Source organism: Natator depressus, chromosome 1, assembly GCF_965152275.1.
Source record: "Natator depressus isolate rNatDep1 chromosome 1, rNatDep2.hap1, whole genome shotgun sequence".
NCBI classification, from domain to species: Eukaryota; Metazoa; Chordata; order Testudines; family Cheloniidae; genus Natator; species Natator depressus.
Window position 1 is genome coordinate 287580843 of NC_134234.1, and position 21587 is coordinate 287602429.

The 21587-nt window shown below is 42.3% G+C and overlaps 1 protein-coding gene across 1 annotated transcript in view; it reads left to right on the forward strand.

Moving 5' to 3' along the window:
* The window catches only part of PPM1H (protein phosphatase, Mg2+/Mn2+ dependent 1H), a 207071-nt gene extending 185923 nt beyond the window's left edge, over positions 1-21148 (forward strand). Inside the window, exons 9-10 of the mRNA XM_074942136.1 lie at positions 5960-6111; positions 15723-21148. Of these exons, the coding sequence (XP_074798237.1) occupies positions 5960-6111; positions 15723-15870 (300 nt within the window). The 3' untranslated portion in view covers positions 15871-21148. The remainder of the gene's footprint in view (positions 1-5959; positions 6112-15722) is intronic.
* Positions 21149-21587: the final 439 nt, after the last annotated feature.

The following is a 21587-nucleotide window of genomic DNA, read 5'->3' on the forward strand; positions in this document are numbered from 1 at the left end:
GCATCTGAAATCAGAACCATGTAAATATCTGAAGAAGCAGACTGAGTCTAACTCCAGAAGTGTAGGTTTAAGTAACTTTTGGATGGAATCAAATTTTACTATAATAGACGTACCAACCCATGAGAGGAGCAGACCCGTAACCAAGTCTGACAGTCAGCCTTCGGTGATTCAGCTGGTATGAGACAACATTTGAAAGACTTTCACAGCTCTAGAAAACTGAACCACTTACAATGAACTGGAGAAGCACAGAGCAGACTTACCAGAGCTGAGGAGATCTCACATTGTATTACATATCTATTTTTCATAGTGAAATAATCATTTGACAAATCTTAATATGAAATTCTGGCATTAGAAATCAATAGGAATCTTGTCCCTGTATCTGGGAGGTAAGATTTGGTTTTAAGATTCTTCAAATGATTACTCACCCATTTGTTGGAAAAGGCATGCATCTGATGGCGCCATTTGGCCCTTGTTGTTTCACCTGACCACTTTTCTGACTGAATGATGTGGAGAGGGAGAACTGAAGAACCTTTTCCCATAAAGGCTGTGCTAAAAGAGCTTGCTGAACACTTCACAGTATGTAAAAGGAAACCACACAATGTTAGACTGACACCAGTGTTTGGTAGAAAGCTTTAGGACTTCCATTTAAAGGAACAAATTGGGTAAATATTTGGAGAGGGACTGTTTGATTCAGGAGAATCAAGGTGATTTCAGGAATAGCAGGTCAAATCTGACTGGCTTGGAATTCTTTTAGGCTACTACTGTCAGGGAAGAAATGAGAAATGCAGTAGATGGTCTTATACAGTGCTTGGATTTCTCAGAAAGCATTTGAGAAAATGGTCTGCCTCGTAGGTTAATATAAAAGACAGAGCCATGGAGTAAGTGGAAAGTTGGCACAGTACACTGGAAATTGGCTAAAGGGCAGGAAACAAAAGGTAGCAGTAAAAAGCTAAAAGGAGGTTAATTGGTGAGTGCTGCAGGGAACAGTGTTGGGACCAGCTTTTCATTATTTACATATAAATTACTTGGAAGATAGCATAGAAAGAGATTTCCATGTGTGCCAATGAAACTGCTTTGGATAACCGTGCACGTATAAGGAACAATACAATTAAGAAAGGATTTAAATTACTGAAGTAGCCATGCTGATAGTAAATGCAGCTGAAGCTGAATATAGAGTGTTGCCCGTCTTGGCTTGAATTCCATTGGGCCAGGCTGGTTCAGGACCATCTCAGGTGGCTGCAGGCTACATGTCAGTTTGCTATGCGTTGTTTTCAAGCAAGAGTTGGCTGGCTCGCTTAAGAACACGAATGGGATACCAGATCAGCTGTGGCTCTTTCACAAGCCAAGTATGGCCTTTTGAAGGTGGTGCATAAGAACGGCCATACTGGATTAGACCAAAGGTCCATCTAGCCTAGTATCCTATCTTCCAACAGTGGCCAATGCCAGGTGCCCCAGAGGGAATGAACAGAACAGGTCATCATCACGTAATCCATCCCCTGTCGCCCATTCCCAGCATCTGGCAAACAGAGGCTAGGGACAGTATCCCTGCCCATCCTGGCTAATAGCCATTTTAAATCTGCTGCCTATTAATTTCATTTGGTGACCCTGAGTTCTTGTGTTATGAGAATGAATAAATAACACTTCCTTATTTGCTTTCTCCACACCAGTCATGATTTTATAGACCTCTCTCATAGTCGTCTCTTTTCCAAGCTGAAAAGTCCCAGTCTTATTAATCTCTCCTCAAATGGAAGCTGTTCCATGCCCCTAATAATTTCTGTTGCCCTCTTCTGAACCTTCTCCAATTCCAGTATATCTTTTTTGAGACCACATCTGCATGCAATCTTCATGATGTGGGTGTACCATGGATTTATAAAGAGGCAATATGATATTTTCTGTCTTATTATCTATCCCTTTCTTAATGATTCCCAATGTTTTGTTAGCTTTTTTGACTGCTGCTGCATGCTGAGTGGATGTTTTCTGAGTACTATCCACAGTAACTCCAAGATCTTTTTCTTGAATGGTAACAGCTAATTTAGATCCCATCATTTTATATGTATACTTGGGATTATGTATGTATGGTAGATCCTGTTGAGATGTAACCACAAACCCGACCCATCCTTTGTATCACCAATCCAGGATTTGGCACTGGAGTATTTCCTCAGCACACATTAAGAGCTTTGCTGAATAACAGAATGCACAATCCATATCCAGACAGAGTGCATAACTGAGCTATAGCACAGAGCATCCACTGCTAAACCTTAACAGAGGTCTGAAGACCCCAGTCATTGTGTAATTCATCTAGACCTGCCCTCTCCTTGCTGGCTGGCTGTGCAGAAGTGACACTGCTTCTTTGTTGCTGGCTTTAAACATTCCTGCTTTTGGATATGAAGTTGCAGTATGGGCTAATTAAGACAGACCATGAGGTAGATCCCAAATTGTCCATCCTTCCTGATGACATTGGAGGTGGACGGAGGGTTTCCTAAATGCATAGAGGGAGCAGGGAGAGTTAAGGAAGTGAGAGGGAGTGGAAGCCATACAGAGAGTCCGCTTGCATTGGGAAAACGGCTTTTGCCCAGGTTACCTGGTGGTCTGGCCAGCCACCCATGTCTGTGTGAGCTGGAGAGTTCTGTATCCATTTGAAGCGCAGACAAGTTTGACTGATTTGTGTCACAGCCATAACATCATTTAAATCTCATATCTGCTGAATTGCCTGAATTATTATTGAGGAAGGGCAGCAAGCAGGGGGTAGCTCAGGGCTTTGGGGAAAATGGCTGGTGAGATGGAGTTGATAAATAGCTCTCGGCCACATAAAAAGTATATAGTGTCATACATGTGCCACATGAGAATGCTAGTGTCATGTTACTCCTCTGTAAAATTGCAAATAACTAATACAAGAAGATAGTATTAAAAATGAGAACTGGAACAGCTCCGCTAAGTGGGAATGCATCTGGGCAAGACAGCCTGCCTCTGAAATACTGTGATTCTCTGAACAGCTCTAAATTAACTCATGTCTATTAGTGCTTGCTAGCCACCTGTAGATGTATTTTAGAAAACTGAAGGAAAAACAATAAATATTGTGGCCACCCTTAAATACTTTACTTGTCAACCAGGTGACATCACCGGGACATGGCCTCTGCTTGGTATAGGAAATAATATGAATACTGTAATATCCTACCTATCTACAAAGGTTTGGAAAGTTTATAAAGCTGGCTACTTTATGACAGTGAGTAGACAATTAGATGTGATAATCATTCTTTGGGGGAGAGAGCCACATCTGACAACTAACCCAACCTCCTTTCATAACTTCACGTTGTTATTTTCCTTGAACTGCATACCAGTCAAATAGCTGGTTCTTTGTTCACACCATTGCCCATACCCCTTAACTACTGTGCATCATTAGGCATCTGTCAGTATCCATCTCCTTGCCATCTCTTCAGGTTTGAACATGTCAAGCTTAGTCTTTCCTCATAAAAAATAGCCGCTAGTTCCTAAATTAGCTATATTATCTTTGCCTGAGTTTTCCCCAAAACCTGAATGTTCTTGTATCAAAATAGTCTCTCTTCTCAGTAATGTACACTAGAGTCTGCAGACATATATATCTTGGGCCCTTCATCTGCTGCATCAGCTATAGTTTTGACAGGGTTCTACTGCCTTGAAGCAGCAGCCATAGGCTCCAATCTTGCTCCATACACATCAGTGGGAGATCTGCTATAGACTTCAGTACGAGCAAGATCTGGCCCATAACATTTTCCCCGAGTGGTAGCAGGAGAGGATCTGTTACTTTAATTTGAACTTTCTTTATCTAGGTGAGGGAGATGGGGCAGAGATGGATTTTAGAAAAGTCTGCTGATTTACATGTGTTTTTGTTCTGAGTGATTCACTGCTAAGTGGATAATTAACATTTAAGTATCTTACTGTCTGTGTAAAAGTAGCTGACATCCAAGAGATCTGACTTCCAAACGTTTTTTTTTGTGATGACCATCATCTCGGCCAATACACTGGCAGTTGAGCTGGTGACTTCAACAAACAAAGGCATGAGCTGCTACACTTTGCACTAAAGAGCCAAGGTTCTATAATGTCGGGGGCTGCAAACACTAGGAGAGTGGTGAAGCACTGGAATGGGTTACCTAGGAAGGTGGTGGAATCTCCTTCCTTAGAGGTTTTTAAGGCTCGGGTTGACAAAGCCCGGGCTGGGATGATTTAGTTGGGGATTGGTCCTGATTTGAGCAGGGGATTGGACTAGATGACCTCCTGAGGTCTCTTCCAACCCTAATATTCTATGATTCTATGAAACACTCGTATCCTCTGTGAATTGGCACAGAGGTGTACCTGTAACACACAGTCTCCATAGACTATATTTGCTGCTGTGGAGTTGTATTCCTGATAGATTTGAATCAGGAGGTAAAGACAGTGGGGAGTGTTCTAGGTTGACTTTTTTTTTTTTGGCTCATCTCAAAAGTCCTCACTCAGATAGACCTTAAATAATAAAGCAATCGATACATTTTACAAATGACCCTCTCTCCCTTTAGAGCAAAAGGGAAAAAACTGTGAGGATTAGCACTGAGATGGACATGATTGTTTCTCCTGTCCTGGTTGCAATCCCATAAAAATCATAATTACATTGAAAGGTCCAAGCATTTTATGTGCGTTTCCTGCTCCTTGGCTCCTAATGAGAGAATGCGCCAAGAGAGAATGAAATCACTCCCCATCTTCTAGCTGTGCCAAGTACATGTCTGAACAAATTTGTGGAGCACTGATGCTGCTCTTGAAGCACAAGGATAAAGCAGCATGTGTGACCAGGTGCACTGTTCCCAAATTCTAATACAGATCATCATTTCTTCTTGTCTACCTTCCAAGGTTGTCACACGTCTTTCAAATTACTGGTGGGGTAATTAAAGTGCTCTGTGAGTGGTTCCCAAGGATTCCAAGTTTTAGTTTGGGGAATTAAAGGAGCAGGCGGTTTGACAGTTGGAATGCAGGGCAGGCTGGGAGAAGACTTACAACCAACAAAAGACTCATTTGAAAAACTTGCAATGACCTTTGTTCGTGTGCTGACTTAGTTAACCCCCTGATTTCATTATTTAGACAGCTCAGTCAAGCAGGGGGTTACGGGAGGCCATTTTAAACATAGGATGTCAGATTGTTCAGCATCAGGGGCCAGACTGAGAAGTCAGTTCAGTTCTTAGCTATATGACTTCAGCCTTAAGTAACAAGACCAATGGGCATTTTAGGGAATTAACCTAGTATGGAAGAACCTTTTCCACTAATATTTTATGTGGTTCCTTAAATTGGCCCCAGTCCAACAAATCACTTAAGAATATGATCCATTCACTTCAGTGGAGCCACTCACATGCTTAAAGTTAAGCATATTCTTAAGTTCTTTGCTGGATCACGGCTATAGAAAAGACTTTAGGTAGCAAATCCTTATACAATGCACTGAGCACTTCAGAACATGTGCAATTTATTGGGCATAGTTAATGGTTTCTTGGCAAATAGTGAAAACAGTTATTAAAAATTCATCAAGTAAATTATTAAATTCTTATTTGACCAGCTATCCCAATGATGGAGAATAGCCAAAATGCACAGCATGGCCACAAGAGGAGAAGGGAGAGGAATAGGTTTGATTGCTTTGATCACCGCTGTCAGCACTACATAAATGCATTAGGACCCTGATTCAAGAACAGTCAAGTCTGTTCCTATTCAGGTCAACACTTAAGCACCTGATTAAGTGCCATCCAGCAGTAGGGTATGCTATTTTGAATTAGGGCCTAAGAGAGATTGCCAGCTCCATGAAGAAGTTGCCCTACTGAGTGGTGGGGAGAGCAAAAGTGCGACCTGTGGGGGTATTTGAGCGCCCTTGTCTAAGTTGCTAACTCAAGATCATCAGCAGCAGATTTTCACAAGAATTGGAATATTTCCTCCCTCATCCGAGTCAATGTCTCTTGTTTTGTGGTTATAGGTGAGAGTCTACAACCTTCTGCAGTATGAGCACGGACCAGAGGATGTGCTGATCTTAGCTACCGATGGACTCTGGGATGTATTATTAAATGAAGAAGTGGCAGAAGCTGTCACAAACTTCCTACCAAACTGTGACCCTGATGATCCCCACAGGTTTGTGCTCTTAGCTGGCCGTTCAGAGTTCCTCTTCCACAGCAAGTGTGGGGTTCGTAACTCGTTTGTTTCCAGAGAGTAGCGTGAAGTGAATGAGCTTCTCTTATAAGTTCTTCTGTGTCTTTATGGCTAGGTTTGCAGCTTGGAGACTCTCAAAGGGGGACTTATCAAATATGGATTAAAAACCTGCTGACTGTATGGGGATAGGCAGGGGACTACAGTATCTGGGCATAGGTTCTATTTTTCCCACCACACTAAAGCTGTGTGGAGGCCTCTGCTCCTTCTAGTGAGGGACATGGCATATTTGTTTGTCTGGCTGATCATTTCCTTCTGGGAAGCCATTTCCCACTTAAAAATAACTTTCTCTTTCCCCTGAGGAATTTAGCAGCTGCAGTGCCACAGCACCAACCCAGATGACAAGAGGCTTTGTTGCTAGGGAGTGCTGGGAGGAAAGGTAGTTGGCCCACCTTCCGCTACCGGTTCTGAGCATCTTTTCCTCAGTGCAGTCACCTGGTGCAGGAGCCTTGAGGCTACGTATGGGTTTTGAATGTGGGGCTCCCGGAACGTTGCTCATTGTGCATTCACTGTATTGGTCATATTATGTTCTTAAAACCAGTCGTGTGCCCAGGGTGCCAACGGCTGGATAAGCTGAGTGAGAACAAGAGATGAAAAGTTTGATTGCAACCCATTTCATCAATTATATTCGCTATTTTCCTGGCTTTATCTCCTCTTCTTGGTCAACATTGCTCTTCCCAGCATCCTATTATCTAGCAATACAAATGTTCCTGAAGAGTTAAGTTCCCGAAGTCAAGTTCTCCCTTGAGCGAGTGGGTCATCCTGTTTTATTGTGAATATCAGCGTGAAAGGGGGCCTCATTGTTGCTTCCCAAATTCAGGCCCCTTGATTTCTGTTCCCAGCCACCTCTCTCTCCTGCGCCATCCCCTCTCCTGGGTTGCATTTTTCCTTTTATGAAAACTCCCACTCGAATACAGCAGAGAAAGGAGCTTTTTAAACATTTTTCACCCGTTTCCCTTGTGTCAACTGGGAGGACAACCCAGTGTCAGACACAAAATCTGGGATATTTCGGCACCCAAATGAAAATGTGTGGAAAAATCCATAGCACTCTAGTTACATTAGTCTGTCAATGGCAGTTGGTGTGGGAAAGAGGAAAGCAAGTCTGAAAATGCTTCATGTGTTTGTTTCTGAACCATCATCTTTTCAGGCTTCGCCCTGTACTACCACACAAAGGGAAAACGGGGAAGATAACCGTGGGCAAAGGCACTCTGACAGCCACTTGGGTTTTTAAGTGACAGCCATTCTAGAGAAAATTGCAAACAGTATTTTCTTATACTGACACAAACATGGAATGTAAAATAGCATTTCACTGCAAGTGCTGGATTGTCAGGTGAATGGATGATTAGCGTGAAGCTGCAGCTGTGACATTCTGACCTTCACAATCTCCTCTCTCCGAGAGATGTGGTAGAAATGAGAGAGCCTGGGCTGCTTGACTTCCCTACGGCTTATTAGTCCCTCTGCTAAGATAGATAGATAGATAAATAAATACTAGGTTTTGAAGGAGAGGCCAGGGCTACGGCATCATACAGCCTGCTCAAGAGGAGAAGCAGCAGCATATGCATATGCTGTACAGCCAACACAAAATGGTGCTTTCATTTAAAAAAAAAAAACAAACAAAAAACCAAAGTCTAGGGATGTGCCAGCAGGATTGGGAAAATCCATCCCCCTTTCTCCTGCCCTGTTCCCAAAGAGGTAAATACCAGCCAAACCAAGTGCTAAAAGGCTCCCCTAATACTGTAGTGACCATTTGTCTCTTCTATAAATAAGTTTTTTCAGGGGTTGCTTCCTGAATCTCTGAACCTCCCCATCTCTCTGGGACTTCATTCACCCAGCTGTTGCTTCCTCTCTCCCTGCACCACACCTGCCACACCCACCCATCCCCAAAAAGGGAGAGTCTCACAAGAACTGTCCACAAAAGCTGGTGCTGTCCTTCTTATCATGGTTGCTTCTTGCTCACTGCTAGTACGTGCACATGGTACTACTGAGTGCTGACTCCAACTTGCCACCGCAATGGGATGCAGCAGCTAGCTGGTCATGTGGACATCCAACCCACCAACATGGGTTGGGAGGAAGAGAGGCTGGGTGGGTGAATAGTGCCTAGGAAGAGGGCCTAAAAAATAGGCACTGACTACATAAGAATATGCACACTGAGTGTTAAACTGAGGGCCATACATGGGGTTGGGAAGGAATTTTCCCCCGTGTCAGATTGGCAGTGACTTTGCGGGGATGTGCATTGGCTTCTTCTGCAGCATGGGGCATGGGTCACTTGCCAGGATCATCTGGGTATATCTCACTAAATCAACTCCCTGCCACTGCAGGGGCCTCGACCACTGGTGCACCTCAGTTAGAAATAGGGGTTGTCGGCAAAGCTTAAAGTGAGCTGGGTGACTCAGCCAGTCAAAAAGCATAGAGAACCCTAGGGAAAGTCCACTGGCTGGTGAGAACATACAGATCATCTGAGTCTGAAGTAGTGCTCCATGTTGGACAGACAGAGAGCAGTGTTGACCATCCCCCGTCCTAGAGAATTTTCCTGTAAGTTTTCTCCTCTTTTCAGGACATAATTCTACTTGCAGCAGTGCAGGAATATGCCCGGGGGGGATGGAAAGCTGGGTTTTGTGTGGCATTCAGCTTAGAAACAAGTTGTTTGATTGTTGATTTCCCGGTTTTGGCATGGCTGCCATCTGTATTTAAACAAGCTTTCCCAAAACCTTTGTTACAAACTAATGAAATCCTGTCATCAGTTAGTAGCAGACCCGGAACTTCTCTAAGCTCCGGTGAGGGAAGTAGTGGAAAAAGGAGGAGGAATCAGTTAGGAACAGAGGGATCCTTAGAGTGTTAGGCGATGGCGGAGGAAGAATGGACAGGGGTGGGGTCAGAAAATACCTAACGGAGCTTTGAGGTGCCTCATCTGTTTGATAATGTGGGGGAGGGAATTGCCAAACAATATATTTACAGCTTTATCCAGGGAATCACAGTTTAGCTGAGATCACCCAGTTAACACTTAAGGCCAATTTTTCAATATCTGAGTTGACATCAGCAGCGCTATCCAAGGACATACACGTACCCGGAATCATGAATAGCCTATTGTCAATTAACAATGGAAAGGAAGCATGGTCCTGAGGGTGTCACTGGACTGAGATCGGATTTAATTCCTGGCTCTGCCACAGACTTCCTGTGTGAACTTGGGCAGGTCACTTCATCTCTCTGATGCCTCTGTTCCCCATATGTGAAATGGGGGTGATAATACTCCCTTCCTCCCACTCTGCCTGCCTTATCTATTCAGATTTTAATAGATTCTGTGCAGAGACCTGCTACATGAGTATACAGCAGCTAGAACAATAGGGTCTTGATCTCTGTGGGGTCTGCTACCATAATACAAATAATGATGCCCACCTATTCAGCAGCTAACCATTTACAATAGGTCTAATCTTTCAATCATTCAGAAGTTGATAACTTCATTTTTATTACCGTAGTGCCTAGGGGCACTACTCATAGATCTGCACCCCATTGTGGTAGGTGCTGTACAAAATCGGAAAAAAAAGGTGACAGTCCCTGCCTCAAGGGGTTTACGCTCTAAATATAAGACAAGATACACCAGATGATGGATATAGACAGTTGGGGGAGTACAAGTAAACCATGGAAACAGTATTGGTCTGCATGGTAGGCACTGGTCTGTGCATGCCAGCAGCCTAATCATTGTCAAGTTTTTTATAGGTATCATGGCAAAGGAGAGTTTTGAGGTGGGATACGAAGGCAGATAATGAGGTAGCTTTGCCACACATTTCTTGCACTAAGAATGAAGATTCTTTGTTAAATGTCATCAATGAGTTAGCTGAACTAATTAGTAGAGGTTATTATACAGTATACAAAAGATTAGGGATCCTAAGAGGAAAAGCAGATTTTCTGGGTCTCATTCTGATCCATCTAACATTGGTTTAACTCCATTAAATTTAGTGAGGTTACTCCTGATTTACCCCAGTGTAAGTCACACCAGAATCAGGCTTTCTCTACTTAAGTCTCAGAACAAACACATTTATTAGTGTTTGACCTGGTGTTCTATGAATGGACATCTGAACTGAATGTTAATTTGTTCTTTTAAGTAATTTTGTGCCAGATCTTTTAGGGACTTATAAATAATAGTGGCAAGGCATTTTTCATGCCAGCTAGCAAGAGGTAATTAGAACAGCCTTTCATATGGCTTACAATGATATTTATGAAAATTACCTTGCAGAATTGCTCTTGCTGCTTGGTTATAAAGAATATTTAAAGGGTTTAAAGTACTTTGTGAAAGATTTTACCTAATTTACCTCACAGTAGTCCAAATGAAGTATAGCTAATGGATTCATGATTGTATAGCAATCCTGACTATGAAACAGTGTCCCATTCTTCCGAGTAGTCAGTTAAGGAGAGATCTTAGGTATTTATCACTTTGCAAATATGTTTAAAATAATGTTGACCAGCAAAATTCCAAGTTATTTGAGAAGTTTAGTAACCCAGTCTATGGTAAATTCATCAACTTGAATTTTTAAATGACTGGGAATGTGGAAATGAGCCATGGGAGAAATTGCATGGGTCCTGTGACACTTTCCACGTTGTGGTCATAATAAGAACCTACATGTTGGGTGAGATCAGTGGTCCATCTAGCCCAGTTTCCAACAGTAACCAATAGTAGAAGCTTTCGAGGAAGATGCAAGAACCAGTAGAGTAGGCCATTATGGAATCATCTATCCACAGGAATGGTTTCTTACTAACACCCATTAATTAGAGGTTGGCTTATGCTCTGACACATGACGTTTATATCCCTTGGAAAACTCTTGGGGCTTTTGTTAATTTGTTAATTCTTAGTTTTGGAACTCTAGATGTCTCTCTGTTATTATATAAATGCATAATTCTGTGTTGAATCCTAAAGATGGGCCCAAACTGCAAAATACCTATATGCACTCTTCCTAAAATGAAACAGTTTTCAGATTCACCTTCTAGTTCATCCCATTACAAAAATGGAACCTATTGTGAATTTCAGATCCAAGCTTTCCCGTGTTTCAGGCATAGTCTGATATGAGGTTTTGGTTCTATCTCCTCTTTAAAAACTATGGCAGTGCAATCACATGGAAAGTGCGGTTGATTCATGAGATAAACTGCAGAAGTTTTACATTATCATGTGGTACCTGCCACATTGTGGTGGTCATCTGGAATTTCTTCCAAGCTGTGTGGCTGAATCTGAAGGCTTCATTTTTTATTTCAAGTGTCCATTAGACAGAGAGCACTAGCACAGTGTCTTCATCCTGATCCCACTGGGCTCTAACAGAGGTCACCTCCTATATCCTGTCCTCCGACTTGCCATGCAAGTGAAATTACCCAACTGTTACTAATTTTAAACACAGTGAAGTGATGATGGGAAAGCCATTATGTGGCAAAAGGGAAAGAAAAAAGAAACAACAGAGGACAGAGTGAGACATAAGACTACGCTTCAGGATTATTATACGTTATAGCTGATGCTCTGCGTCTCCCCAAAACAGATGACTTGATCCCTGCCCCAAGGAGCTTATGCACTGAGACGTGAAGTAACAAGACAGTAGGGAGGGTTGATCACTTTGTGATTTCCCAGTGAGGGCTAACCTGTGGCATGATGGAGTAAGAAAGGTGGTGTGGGGGGTTAATATTTACACAAAATGGACATCTTAGCTGGCTAATTTCTTGTAGGTGTTGTGGCATGAATGGGCCTTAAAGGGGAATATGAATGATGAGTGGAAGGTGGCCTTGTAGATCAACTCAGCAAGTGTAGTCCATGCATAGGGAATGGTGGAAAAGCGTGAATGAAAAAGACAATGAAGGAGCATCAGTATCATACTGTTTCCTCATATGAGGCTGATACAGCTTAGGCATGGCAGCTGTGCTCCCTGATCGCCACTTCAAAAATCATTCCTTCTCACCTTTCCTCCTGTCCTTCCCCATGTCCTGTCCCCTCTCTCAGGCTGTGGGGATAGGTAGAAGGTTCTGGGGAGTCACGCTACCTCCTTTGTGCTTGGGAGGCTGGGAAGCAGCCCAAGCAGGCCACACAGTTTGCCAAGAGTGTATTTCCCCCACTGCAGCCATTTCTCTTTGCAGTACTCCGCTGATCAATACTGAAAGCTTCAGCAGGAGGAAAAAAAATACTCTCAGATCACAAAAGTTGCATTCTGGTGCGGCTCGTCATTGGGAAGAAGTACTTTAAGACTACTTCAGCAGTTCTCTAATGCTGTCTTGACAGTTGAATCCCAAGTTCACAGCATTAGTGGATAAAGCATTCGATAATGGACTGCTGCTGCTATTCATCTCCAAGTGCCAAAATCTCACTCCATCTCGTCTGGTGCCCCGCTGAACAGCAGTGCTCTAATTCAATTCTGTATTGGAGGAGGGATATGTTCCCTTTCTACTGTCTTTACCTACTCTGTTTTCTTAGCTTCAACATCCTCGTTTTCTTGTGTATTTCATATTCTCTGTGTGAGAATCTCTGGTTTACTGAAGGCTTTTGTAATCTTCTCATTTCAGGACACCATTTTAAACAGGAAAGCCCTTCAGCTTTTATACAGGAGCTTAAAAGAAATACTGACTTCTTTGCGTTCTTGAATTGTGGGAAGCCCTTGTAAATTAGGAACAGGTGAAAGACAAAGTTTCCCTTTCACTGGCTTGCTGCCATTTTCTTCTCCTAAATTCTGGCAAAAATTGAGAAATCCTTGAAAATATGCTCTTAGCTACAACTCTCGTTGAATGTTTTTATTCACTGCATGTCTGATACAAGCTCTGGGTGTGCCATGTGCAATTTAGTTGTTCTTTAGCCTCGCATCGGATGTTGCTATATGGAAGCTGAGGCATATGAATGGCTATTTCTTTAGAAAATGAAATTTCATTTTGTATTAGGGCAATGGGGTCAGTGCTTCTTATCTCCTCTCCCTATTCTTCAGGGTCTTTGCTATTGAACAGACCTTGGCAACTGCAGCATGTGTGTGTGTCTGAGAGAGAGTTTGTGACGATTTCATTGCCTCTTGACTTGTGTAAAATGACCCCTAGGCCCTTTTCTTATCACAGAGAGGAAATCTCTTGTTAAAACTAGTGAGGCCTAGAAAATCTTACCAGTTTCTCACTGCATCACCAAAGCACACAGTTCTCTGCTTTTAATCCGTTATTTGCATTTGACATTGACCCTTCCTTTACATTCCAATTTTCAATCCCCATTTACTGTGCAGTGAAGTTCACATTGTATTGTAAAAATCCCTTCCAACTCCTGAGTCGTCGTGTAGTGTGTCTTAAGATTTCCTGGAGGGCTGAGACACCAAAAAGTGTAAAAATGAAAAACAGTAATAATGACCACAATCATACTGTTTCTTGAGTATTCATTCTTCACCAGTTACATACAATCTTTTCTGATTCAAGCTTTGTGCCATTAAATAATGCATTCTCAGTTTATTCTAACCTCAAATCCTGGAGCAACCATCTCTTGTGCAATGAGCGCCCTGCCATTTATGATCATTTGAGGTGTCTGCTCTTTTTCCTTAGAAGAGTTCTGGTGCAGGTCACTTCCCCAAAAGGTTTCCCTGGAGTGCTGCCCTTAGAACTGGTTTGGGGCCCGGTCCCTTGTACTTTGGGTTGTTCTAGGAAGGGATCCCTCACAGTTGGTGGGGCAACCTGCCTGACATCTATGGCTTTGCCGTGATGCCAGGGTCTTTGGTTCCTATTGCCTGTATATTTTGGCCAGTGTTTGGCGCTGATTTTATTATACAGCCCCTGGATACCTTCCCACCCCCAAAACACGCACACTCATCTTGCTTTCCAGGCAGAAGCAGCCAGGCATTGCGGAAACGGGGATGACAGTGATTATCAGCATTGAGATAGCCTTGTGATGGGTGAAAATGTACATTGTCATGGAAGGGTGGATCCAGCTAACGTAACTAGGATTATGTGGGATATTCTTCATGGTAAATATTGCATTGGGAACAGAGGTACAGTTGAGCAAGGACTCATGCTGTAAAAATAACACTACTAAGCAGCTGATCTTTCAGACTGAGGGCTAAGTATCTGAGAAGTTGTAACTGAGCTGCTTTCTCTTGAAAACGGAAGTGTCCTGCACTGTTGCTCCTGTGCCATTGTGATCAGTTATGTCATAATCCTCAGGAAGGTAGAATCAGTCCTGTCAAAATCACAAGTTAGCCATTCAGGGATTTGTTGTTGTGATCATTCCTCTAAGTGTCCTGCAAATATGTTTTAGTGTAATGCAAAACTGCAGGCCTTTGTGGCTGAGCATATCATCATTGAACTGACAGCATTTCAGTTACGTGCAGTGTTGTTGTAGCCATGTCGGTCCCAGGATATTACAGAGGCAAGGAAGGTGAGGTAATATCTTTTACTGGACCAACTTTTGTTGAGGAGAGAGAGACGAGCTACACAGAGCTCTTCCTGCTTTGGGATCTGAAGAAGAGCTCTGTGTGGCTCAAAAGCTTGTCTCTCTCTCCGACAAAGTTGGTCCAATAAAAGATATTACCTCACCTACAGTGTCTCTCTAACTTTTCAGTTATACATATTGGCCCTGACTGAGTTCTACTAAAGAATCATGCAGAACAAGAGCTGGGCAGGGTACAAAGTTGGCTATGTGCCACCTTCGTGCTTCTGGCCCCCAGAGCAGCATCCATTGTTTCTCAGCTGTTTCATGAAGCTGGGGGACAACAAATATCTGCAATAAATATGATGCAGCTCAGCTCAATGGAGTGCTGCTCTGTTTCACAGTTTTGTAACTTCATGAAATGGCTAGTAAATATTTACAATACAGTAAGCACCTCATGTCTCAGTTAGGAATGGTCTTCACTGAATTTATGAATTTGAAGAGATTTCTGATTTCATTAATCTGATTACATAACCTCTATGTATTTTTCAGTTTTAAAATAATGATGATGGTTTCAAAAATAGGATACTGTTTCAGTGGAAACTGACAATTCATCCTTTTGGTGTAAGGTATAAATTGAAGTAAAGATCAGGGAGTTCCTGGATTTTTGGCTTTGTAACCGACTCACTATGTATCACTCACCCTCTTTGCCATAGTATATCAATCTGTGAAGTGGGTATGCTACTATTTAACCTTCTTTAAAAAGGTGTTTGACACTTACGGTCAAGGTTTTCACTAAAGGGGTTTAGTGATTTTTTGGGGTGCTCCATATAAGATCCGTCACAGAGGCCTAATTTTCCGAGGGATGTTCAGCACTTTCTGTAAATCGGGCAGCCTTAAGGCGTCTCGAGTTGGGCACCCAAAATCACTAGTCACTTGTGAAATACTTGGCCTAATGCCTTAAAATTTGTAAAATGCTTAGAGATCCTCAGGTGCTAAATAATTTTTACTAGTAGTCAACACTTGTTCTTTGATTGCTGATGGATGGCATCTGACAGCTTGTCTTTGTATCTCACAAATGTAAATCTCATCAGCTGCGAAAACACATTCTTCATAATACTACCAGCCGTGATCTCTGCATGCTCAATTTCTGCAATGTAACCGTGTTCCTCCTCCTCCACAGATACACGTTAGCAGCTCAGGACCTGGTGATGCGAGCCAGGGGAGTGCTGAAGGACAGGGGCTGGAGAATATCCAACGATAGACTGGGCTCAGGAGACGACATTTCTGTCTATGTCATTCCTTTAATACATGGAAACAACTTGTCATGAAAGTAGCACCGACAATGATAATGGGAGGGTGGTCTTTTTAGGAAGAGCCTTTGAAAAGACATGATGTTCAGATCTGACAAGGACAGTTCTGATTGATGTAATTTAATCTAAACTCATGCTGGAAGGTGATATTTCTGCCCAAAAGGTAGGGCTCTGCACATATACTGTACACGATTAAAGGTATCTCTTAAGGTTACAGCTTCCCTATATTAATGGGTTTTGGTGCTTAACAGGAATAGAACTTAAATGCTGCTAATATATTATGGATTGGTGGTCCCTGTATTGTCCCTCCAGGTGAGGACCCCATTGTGACCTGAAACAGGACTTAATCTTTTTCAGTTTACCATGTGGCTTGGAACAGCCATTTTCAGTTGTGAAAGTAGAAATGGGGATTGAAAGCCAGTGACTGACTGACTGAAGTCATGGCTTTGGGATGGATCATTTAAAAAAAAAAAAAAAAGTTGTTAACTTGATCTGACACTTGATGTAATTACACTTGCGAGTAATTGTCATTCTTTTTCCATGAAGAACTTCCAAAAATTGTACTTATATGACTGAATTCTCATTTTTCCCACTTGAACCCCCTTCAGAACACTCTGGAGACTTTACAGCTCCTTATTTCACATGCTTTGGTGGCAAAACCAAGACTGTCCTTGTGACTTGATCTAACTCACCACAGCCAAGCCATCTGCAAAAATTGCCCCGGCGAGTAGGGCACATTGTGTTGATACAAGAATAAATCTTGCAACAGGAATTGTTTGTCAAGATTTCCTTTGCTGTGTAACCATGATGCACCAGATCTTTACTTGATGCAGAGTTCCTCTGGAAGCCAGCGTTTCTTTGGGTAGGGCTACCCTGCAGCTCAGGTAGACTGACTCAAGCCCCTAGTGCGCTAAAAATAGCAGGATAGACATCTCAGCTCAGGCTGGAGCTTGGGCTTTCAAGTCTAAGAGGTTCATGGGCTTGAGAGGCTGAGCTCCAGCCCGAGCCACAACGTCCCTATTGCTATTTTTAGCACTCTAGCTCAAGTCCATCTGCCCAGGCTGGGAGGCTTGCTCCCACCTGGAGAGTAGACATACCTTTTGGGACCTGGGATTTTAATTTTTTGGCTGGTTCTGTCTGCGTTATCATGCATCCTGTTGAAAAGATCACTGGACATACAGCTTAGCGATCAATGTTCAGTAAATGTATTTTGTCTTCTGAGTTTGGGTTTAATTGGGTGTCTATGGTAAATGTTATTGTTCTAGTTATTAACCCAGAAACACAGATAGCAACCTTACTGAAAATCCTTTCACTTCGGTCTCCCTTATTATTCACCATAAAAGCCCTCTGCCCTGCCCCCATCACCAGGGTCCCATGCTCAGAAGGTGGCAACTCACTCATAACTCTGCACCTTTTGGTACCAGAGTAGAGGATTAACGTGTTAGTGGCAATCCTTGGCTTGCTTGGTCTCCTCTACCAGTTGTACTCGATCGATATTAAGAAAAATCTCTCTAAATAAGATACCAGTGTAGAAGCAACAGTGCAACAGGAAACCATTCAGGCAAAATGCAGTGTAGACATGACATAGCCTGTGTAGAGCAGCAGTAGTGGAGGTGTGATTTGCAGCTCATGTAGGCATACCCGCACTAGCCTTAATCTGGCTAAAAACAGCAGTGAGCTTCAGCATGGGCTAGCAATGCCAGGGTGTACCCAGAGGTCCCAGGGAACTTGGACAGCCTGTGCTGACACCCACACTGCTGCATCTTCACTGTTATTGGGACCTGGGCTAGCTAGGTGAAAGCTTGCGTGGTTATGGCTCCACAAACTGCGAAGCACAGCTCGGATTACAGCGCAGACATAGCTGTGGTTACTGTCCTATAAACAGAGAACTCTCTTCAGTGCCACAGATTTCAGTCCTTTTTTCAGAAGCTGCTAACATACAGAGGGGTCCTCATGTCTCGTGAGTCCCCTAACCGTGTACTGCTGGAGCTGCTGATCCCAGGTTGTAAATAAAATTGGCTAGCTAGGAGAAACACAGTTGACATAATCCTAGCAGTATGGGAGAGATAACTAGAAACCTCACAAATGGTAAGTTTGTCCCAAAGGAGAAAGTGCCAGTTTTAACAAGCAGATGCCATGTCCTTTGTATTCCCTGAGGTGGTCACATTTTCTTCTGAATAGGACAGGCCTGGAGCCTTCCAACTGAGTAATTTATTATGTGCTACGTACCGTGTGTTTTCAGTGAAGCTCAACAGGTGTTTAGTTCAATCCATGGCACTACAAGTTCTGCTATGCCACCTTGATGTGCAAGTACAACAATCCCCGTGTACAAGACTTAAAAGCCCCTCCCTGTAAATAGTAAGCAGGAGTTCCACGCTGAAATGAGGCAGTGCTGAGTGGATAATTTGGCTCAAACATGCCCCAAGTGTATGATTGTAGCCTGCAAACTGTTCCATGGATTCCACAGTGCCTGGATGTGATAGCACTGCAGAAAACACAGCTGTTTCATAATCCAGAACCTGCATAAATCGGCAGCCTATCTGCTTATATATTGCTGTGCTTTACCTTTTTGGCCCTTACCTCTTTTTCTTTGTGCAAACGGAAGAGATGCAGATTTGAAATCTGACTGAGTCTAGAACATTTTCCACATAATCTCTCATATGTTTTATAGTTCAAGCAAGAGCCTTTTCCTCATTCACCTATTTCTTCTTTCTTTGTTTGGCCTAGTAAACTTATCCATGTACTTTTTCATGGGTTTTATAGCTATGTGTAGCTTTTGTAGTCCTCAGTGAGTCAGTTCACTTAAATCAGGAGGGAAACTAAGTAGCGGTACTAACAGGAGGGAGCACTGGTACATCTCAAGATAATGCCCGTGGTACCCCCTGTGAGCCTGATTGATACAAATCCAATGCCAGTGTGTTATCCTTGATTTTAGTTAGAAACATGGTGTCTACAGCTGCCATCATTCAGAAGACAGGAAGAAGAAAGATCTTTTAATTGAAACTCATTCATCTGCAGTGCAATATGTGACTCCGCATTACAGCAAGAGTTAGAATATTACTTTCCTTAAACTGCAATGGAAAATATACCTTCCCATTTAACATTTTTAAAAGTAACCCTAAAAGTGTTTGGCACCAACAGTAAGGTGCATCAATCAAAAGTAGCAAAATGACTCTTAGCAAAATCTTCCCAGCATTGCTGTTGCTTTGTGAATTGAGCTCAGTAGGTTTTCTTGTTTTTTCATTCAGACTTCCACCACGAATCACCTCATCCCTTTGCAGCTAGCATGTCTAGATCATGGTATGTTGGCTTCCAGAGCACTTCCTGGAAAGGCCAAAATCACATCACTCAGAACACTGAGAAAGAAAACAGAGACTCTCAAATTCTGTGCAAACTGAATTGCAGTCAACTCCTTGTTTTAATGAGCTCTGAGGATGTTCTAGTCTAATAAAAAGCTTCCCAGTCAAACATAAGTTTACTGTAATTGTGCTGGTGTTTTTTGTTTTGCTTTTCATTCAAAACCTCTTAGAAATGCACATGCTTTCCTCACTAGAAATGTCTGCCCAGTATTACTCCCTCTGATATCCTGGCTTTTACCTACACCTCAGAAGAATATTTGGGGGTGGGGGGAGAATTACAGAAAAGATATTCAAGTAATCTTGTTTTATCAGAGGCTCTTGCTTCCCTTTGTAGATTTCAGCATATTATGGGTCACAGCAGCAAACATTTCTGTAGGCAAGGAGAAAGCTTTGAAAATTTTCTTCCCACCTATGACCACTGTTGCGTGCATGCCATTTTCCAGCAAGAACATTTTGTGCCTTAAAGGCACTACTTCAGTAATAATGCACGTTCCATTAGGACAGCAAATCTCAGTCCCCACGCTTCCAATACACACATGCACCCATAGTGGATCAGCCCACAGACAAGCTCTCATTTTGGTAGGATATTTGACATGCAGGAATTGGACTGCCTAGGAATGATCAGCTATGATGATAATCCTGCTGTGCCGATCGATAATCCTGCTTCACAATGCTATACTATCCCCCTCCAATCAATCACTACTATTTACAAAATCAGGAAGTCATCAAATCATAGACTAGAAATTATATATGGAAAATGACTAATAAACCATCTAGTCTATCTCTTCTGTAAATGTTGGATAACTCCCTAAAGCTTTTTTTCCAAGTGCTTTCTCCAGTCTTATTTTAAACATCCGAAGCAAAGCGACTTCCTCTATTCTCCTTTGAATACTATTCCGTACGCTAATACAGCTGCTTCTCAAACTTTCTCCTGCCTATGCAGCCAAAAATTTCTCTTGCTTAATTTAATGGAAAGCCCAGATATTTCATTTCTATCACGTTTCTTTAAGTAACCAATGGAGTTACGTTCTCTGAGTGAATACATAATCATACCACCTGAGAGAGCTCATTGTCAATAGCCCCTGCACCAGAAAAGAGAGAAATTTCCTAATAAAACAAATCTAAAAGCAACAAGGCTGACTGTGTAAAGCAAAAGTGGTTTTTAGGACACGGGACTGACATGAAATTATTTACATGATCAAATGTGACTAAAGAGGTCTCTGAATTACTGTAGTAGCTATGCCCTGTCTCCATGCTGATTTGAAGCACAATACTTACAATGTCTGGACAGGTCTTGGCTTTGAACTGTACTTGTACATAGACGTGGTTTTAAAGGACACTACATAACCCAGCCAACTCTCTCACATTTGTGCTTGCCTTTTTTTGCATACATGACATCTTGGCTTGTATCTAACGTGAATTCCAGACTGTGGTATTGCTATTTCTTTCCATGGCATTCTAGATGTGTAAATAACATTTTTTTCTGTCTGGCTCTTAGATGTAGGTATCTTAATGTGGCTATCATATAGACAGTGACCAAACAAGGCTGGAACTGTGCTACTGTTTTCTACCTGTGGTGTACTTGAAGGAGGCTCCCTTGTCAACCTCCACCTTTTTGTTCTTCCATGGGTACTTTATTTTAGTACTTTTTTTGTTTGTTTTTTTAAATTCGGTAGCTGCCCCATTCCTCTTTCCGTCATTGGCCGAGTGAGCATATTTTGAGGAATGTTTGACTGTCTAAGCTTTGTATAGCCCAAGCAAAGAAGAATCTGTTGGATGAAGATGTTTTGGACCAATGTACTTTTGCTTTGTGACTGTGAAATGTTACCTTTTTTGTAACCAGAAAACAAAAGTGTTTAGTAAAGGGATATATTTTGTGGGGGGTTTTGAAACTTTTAAGTGCAATGAAAAAAAGGAGGATGGTGAAGAAATGTATGCGCAAAAGTTTTAAAATAAAAAATTAAATTATATATATAAAAACACTTTATTTTGATTGTCATGGAGATTACTGTCCCAAATTCCTTTACTGTGAAGTTGATAATTGGCTAGTAATGACTATTTTTAACATGCTGCGTCTTACAAGAGATGGGATGATTCACTGCCAAATAGTCTCACATCTCAATGGAATTTAGGGAGCTCGTGTGAAGCAATGGCATGATCACTGGCTTCTATGAGAGACAATCTGATCTCTCAGCCTCAGTGGATCTCTAAGCTGTAATCAGTGGGCCACAGCCTAACACAGTGGATGATCCTGCAAAGTGCTCAATCATCAACTCAATTTATGGTAAAAGTGAATACGAAAATTAGACGTGAAGTGACTTTTCAAAAGTGTGACATACTTCTCCGGGGGGACAACCTGGAACTGGGTACCGCTGA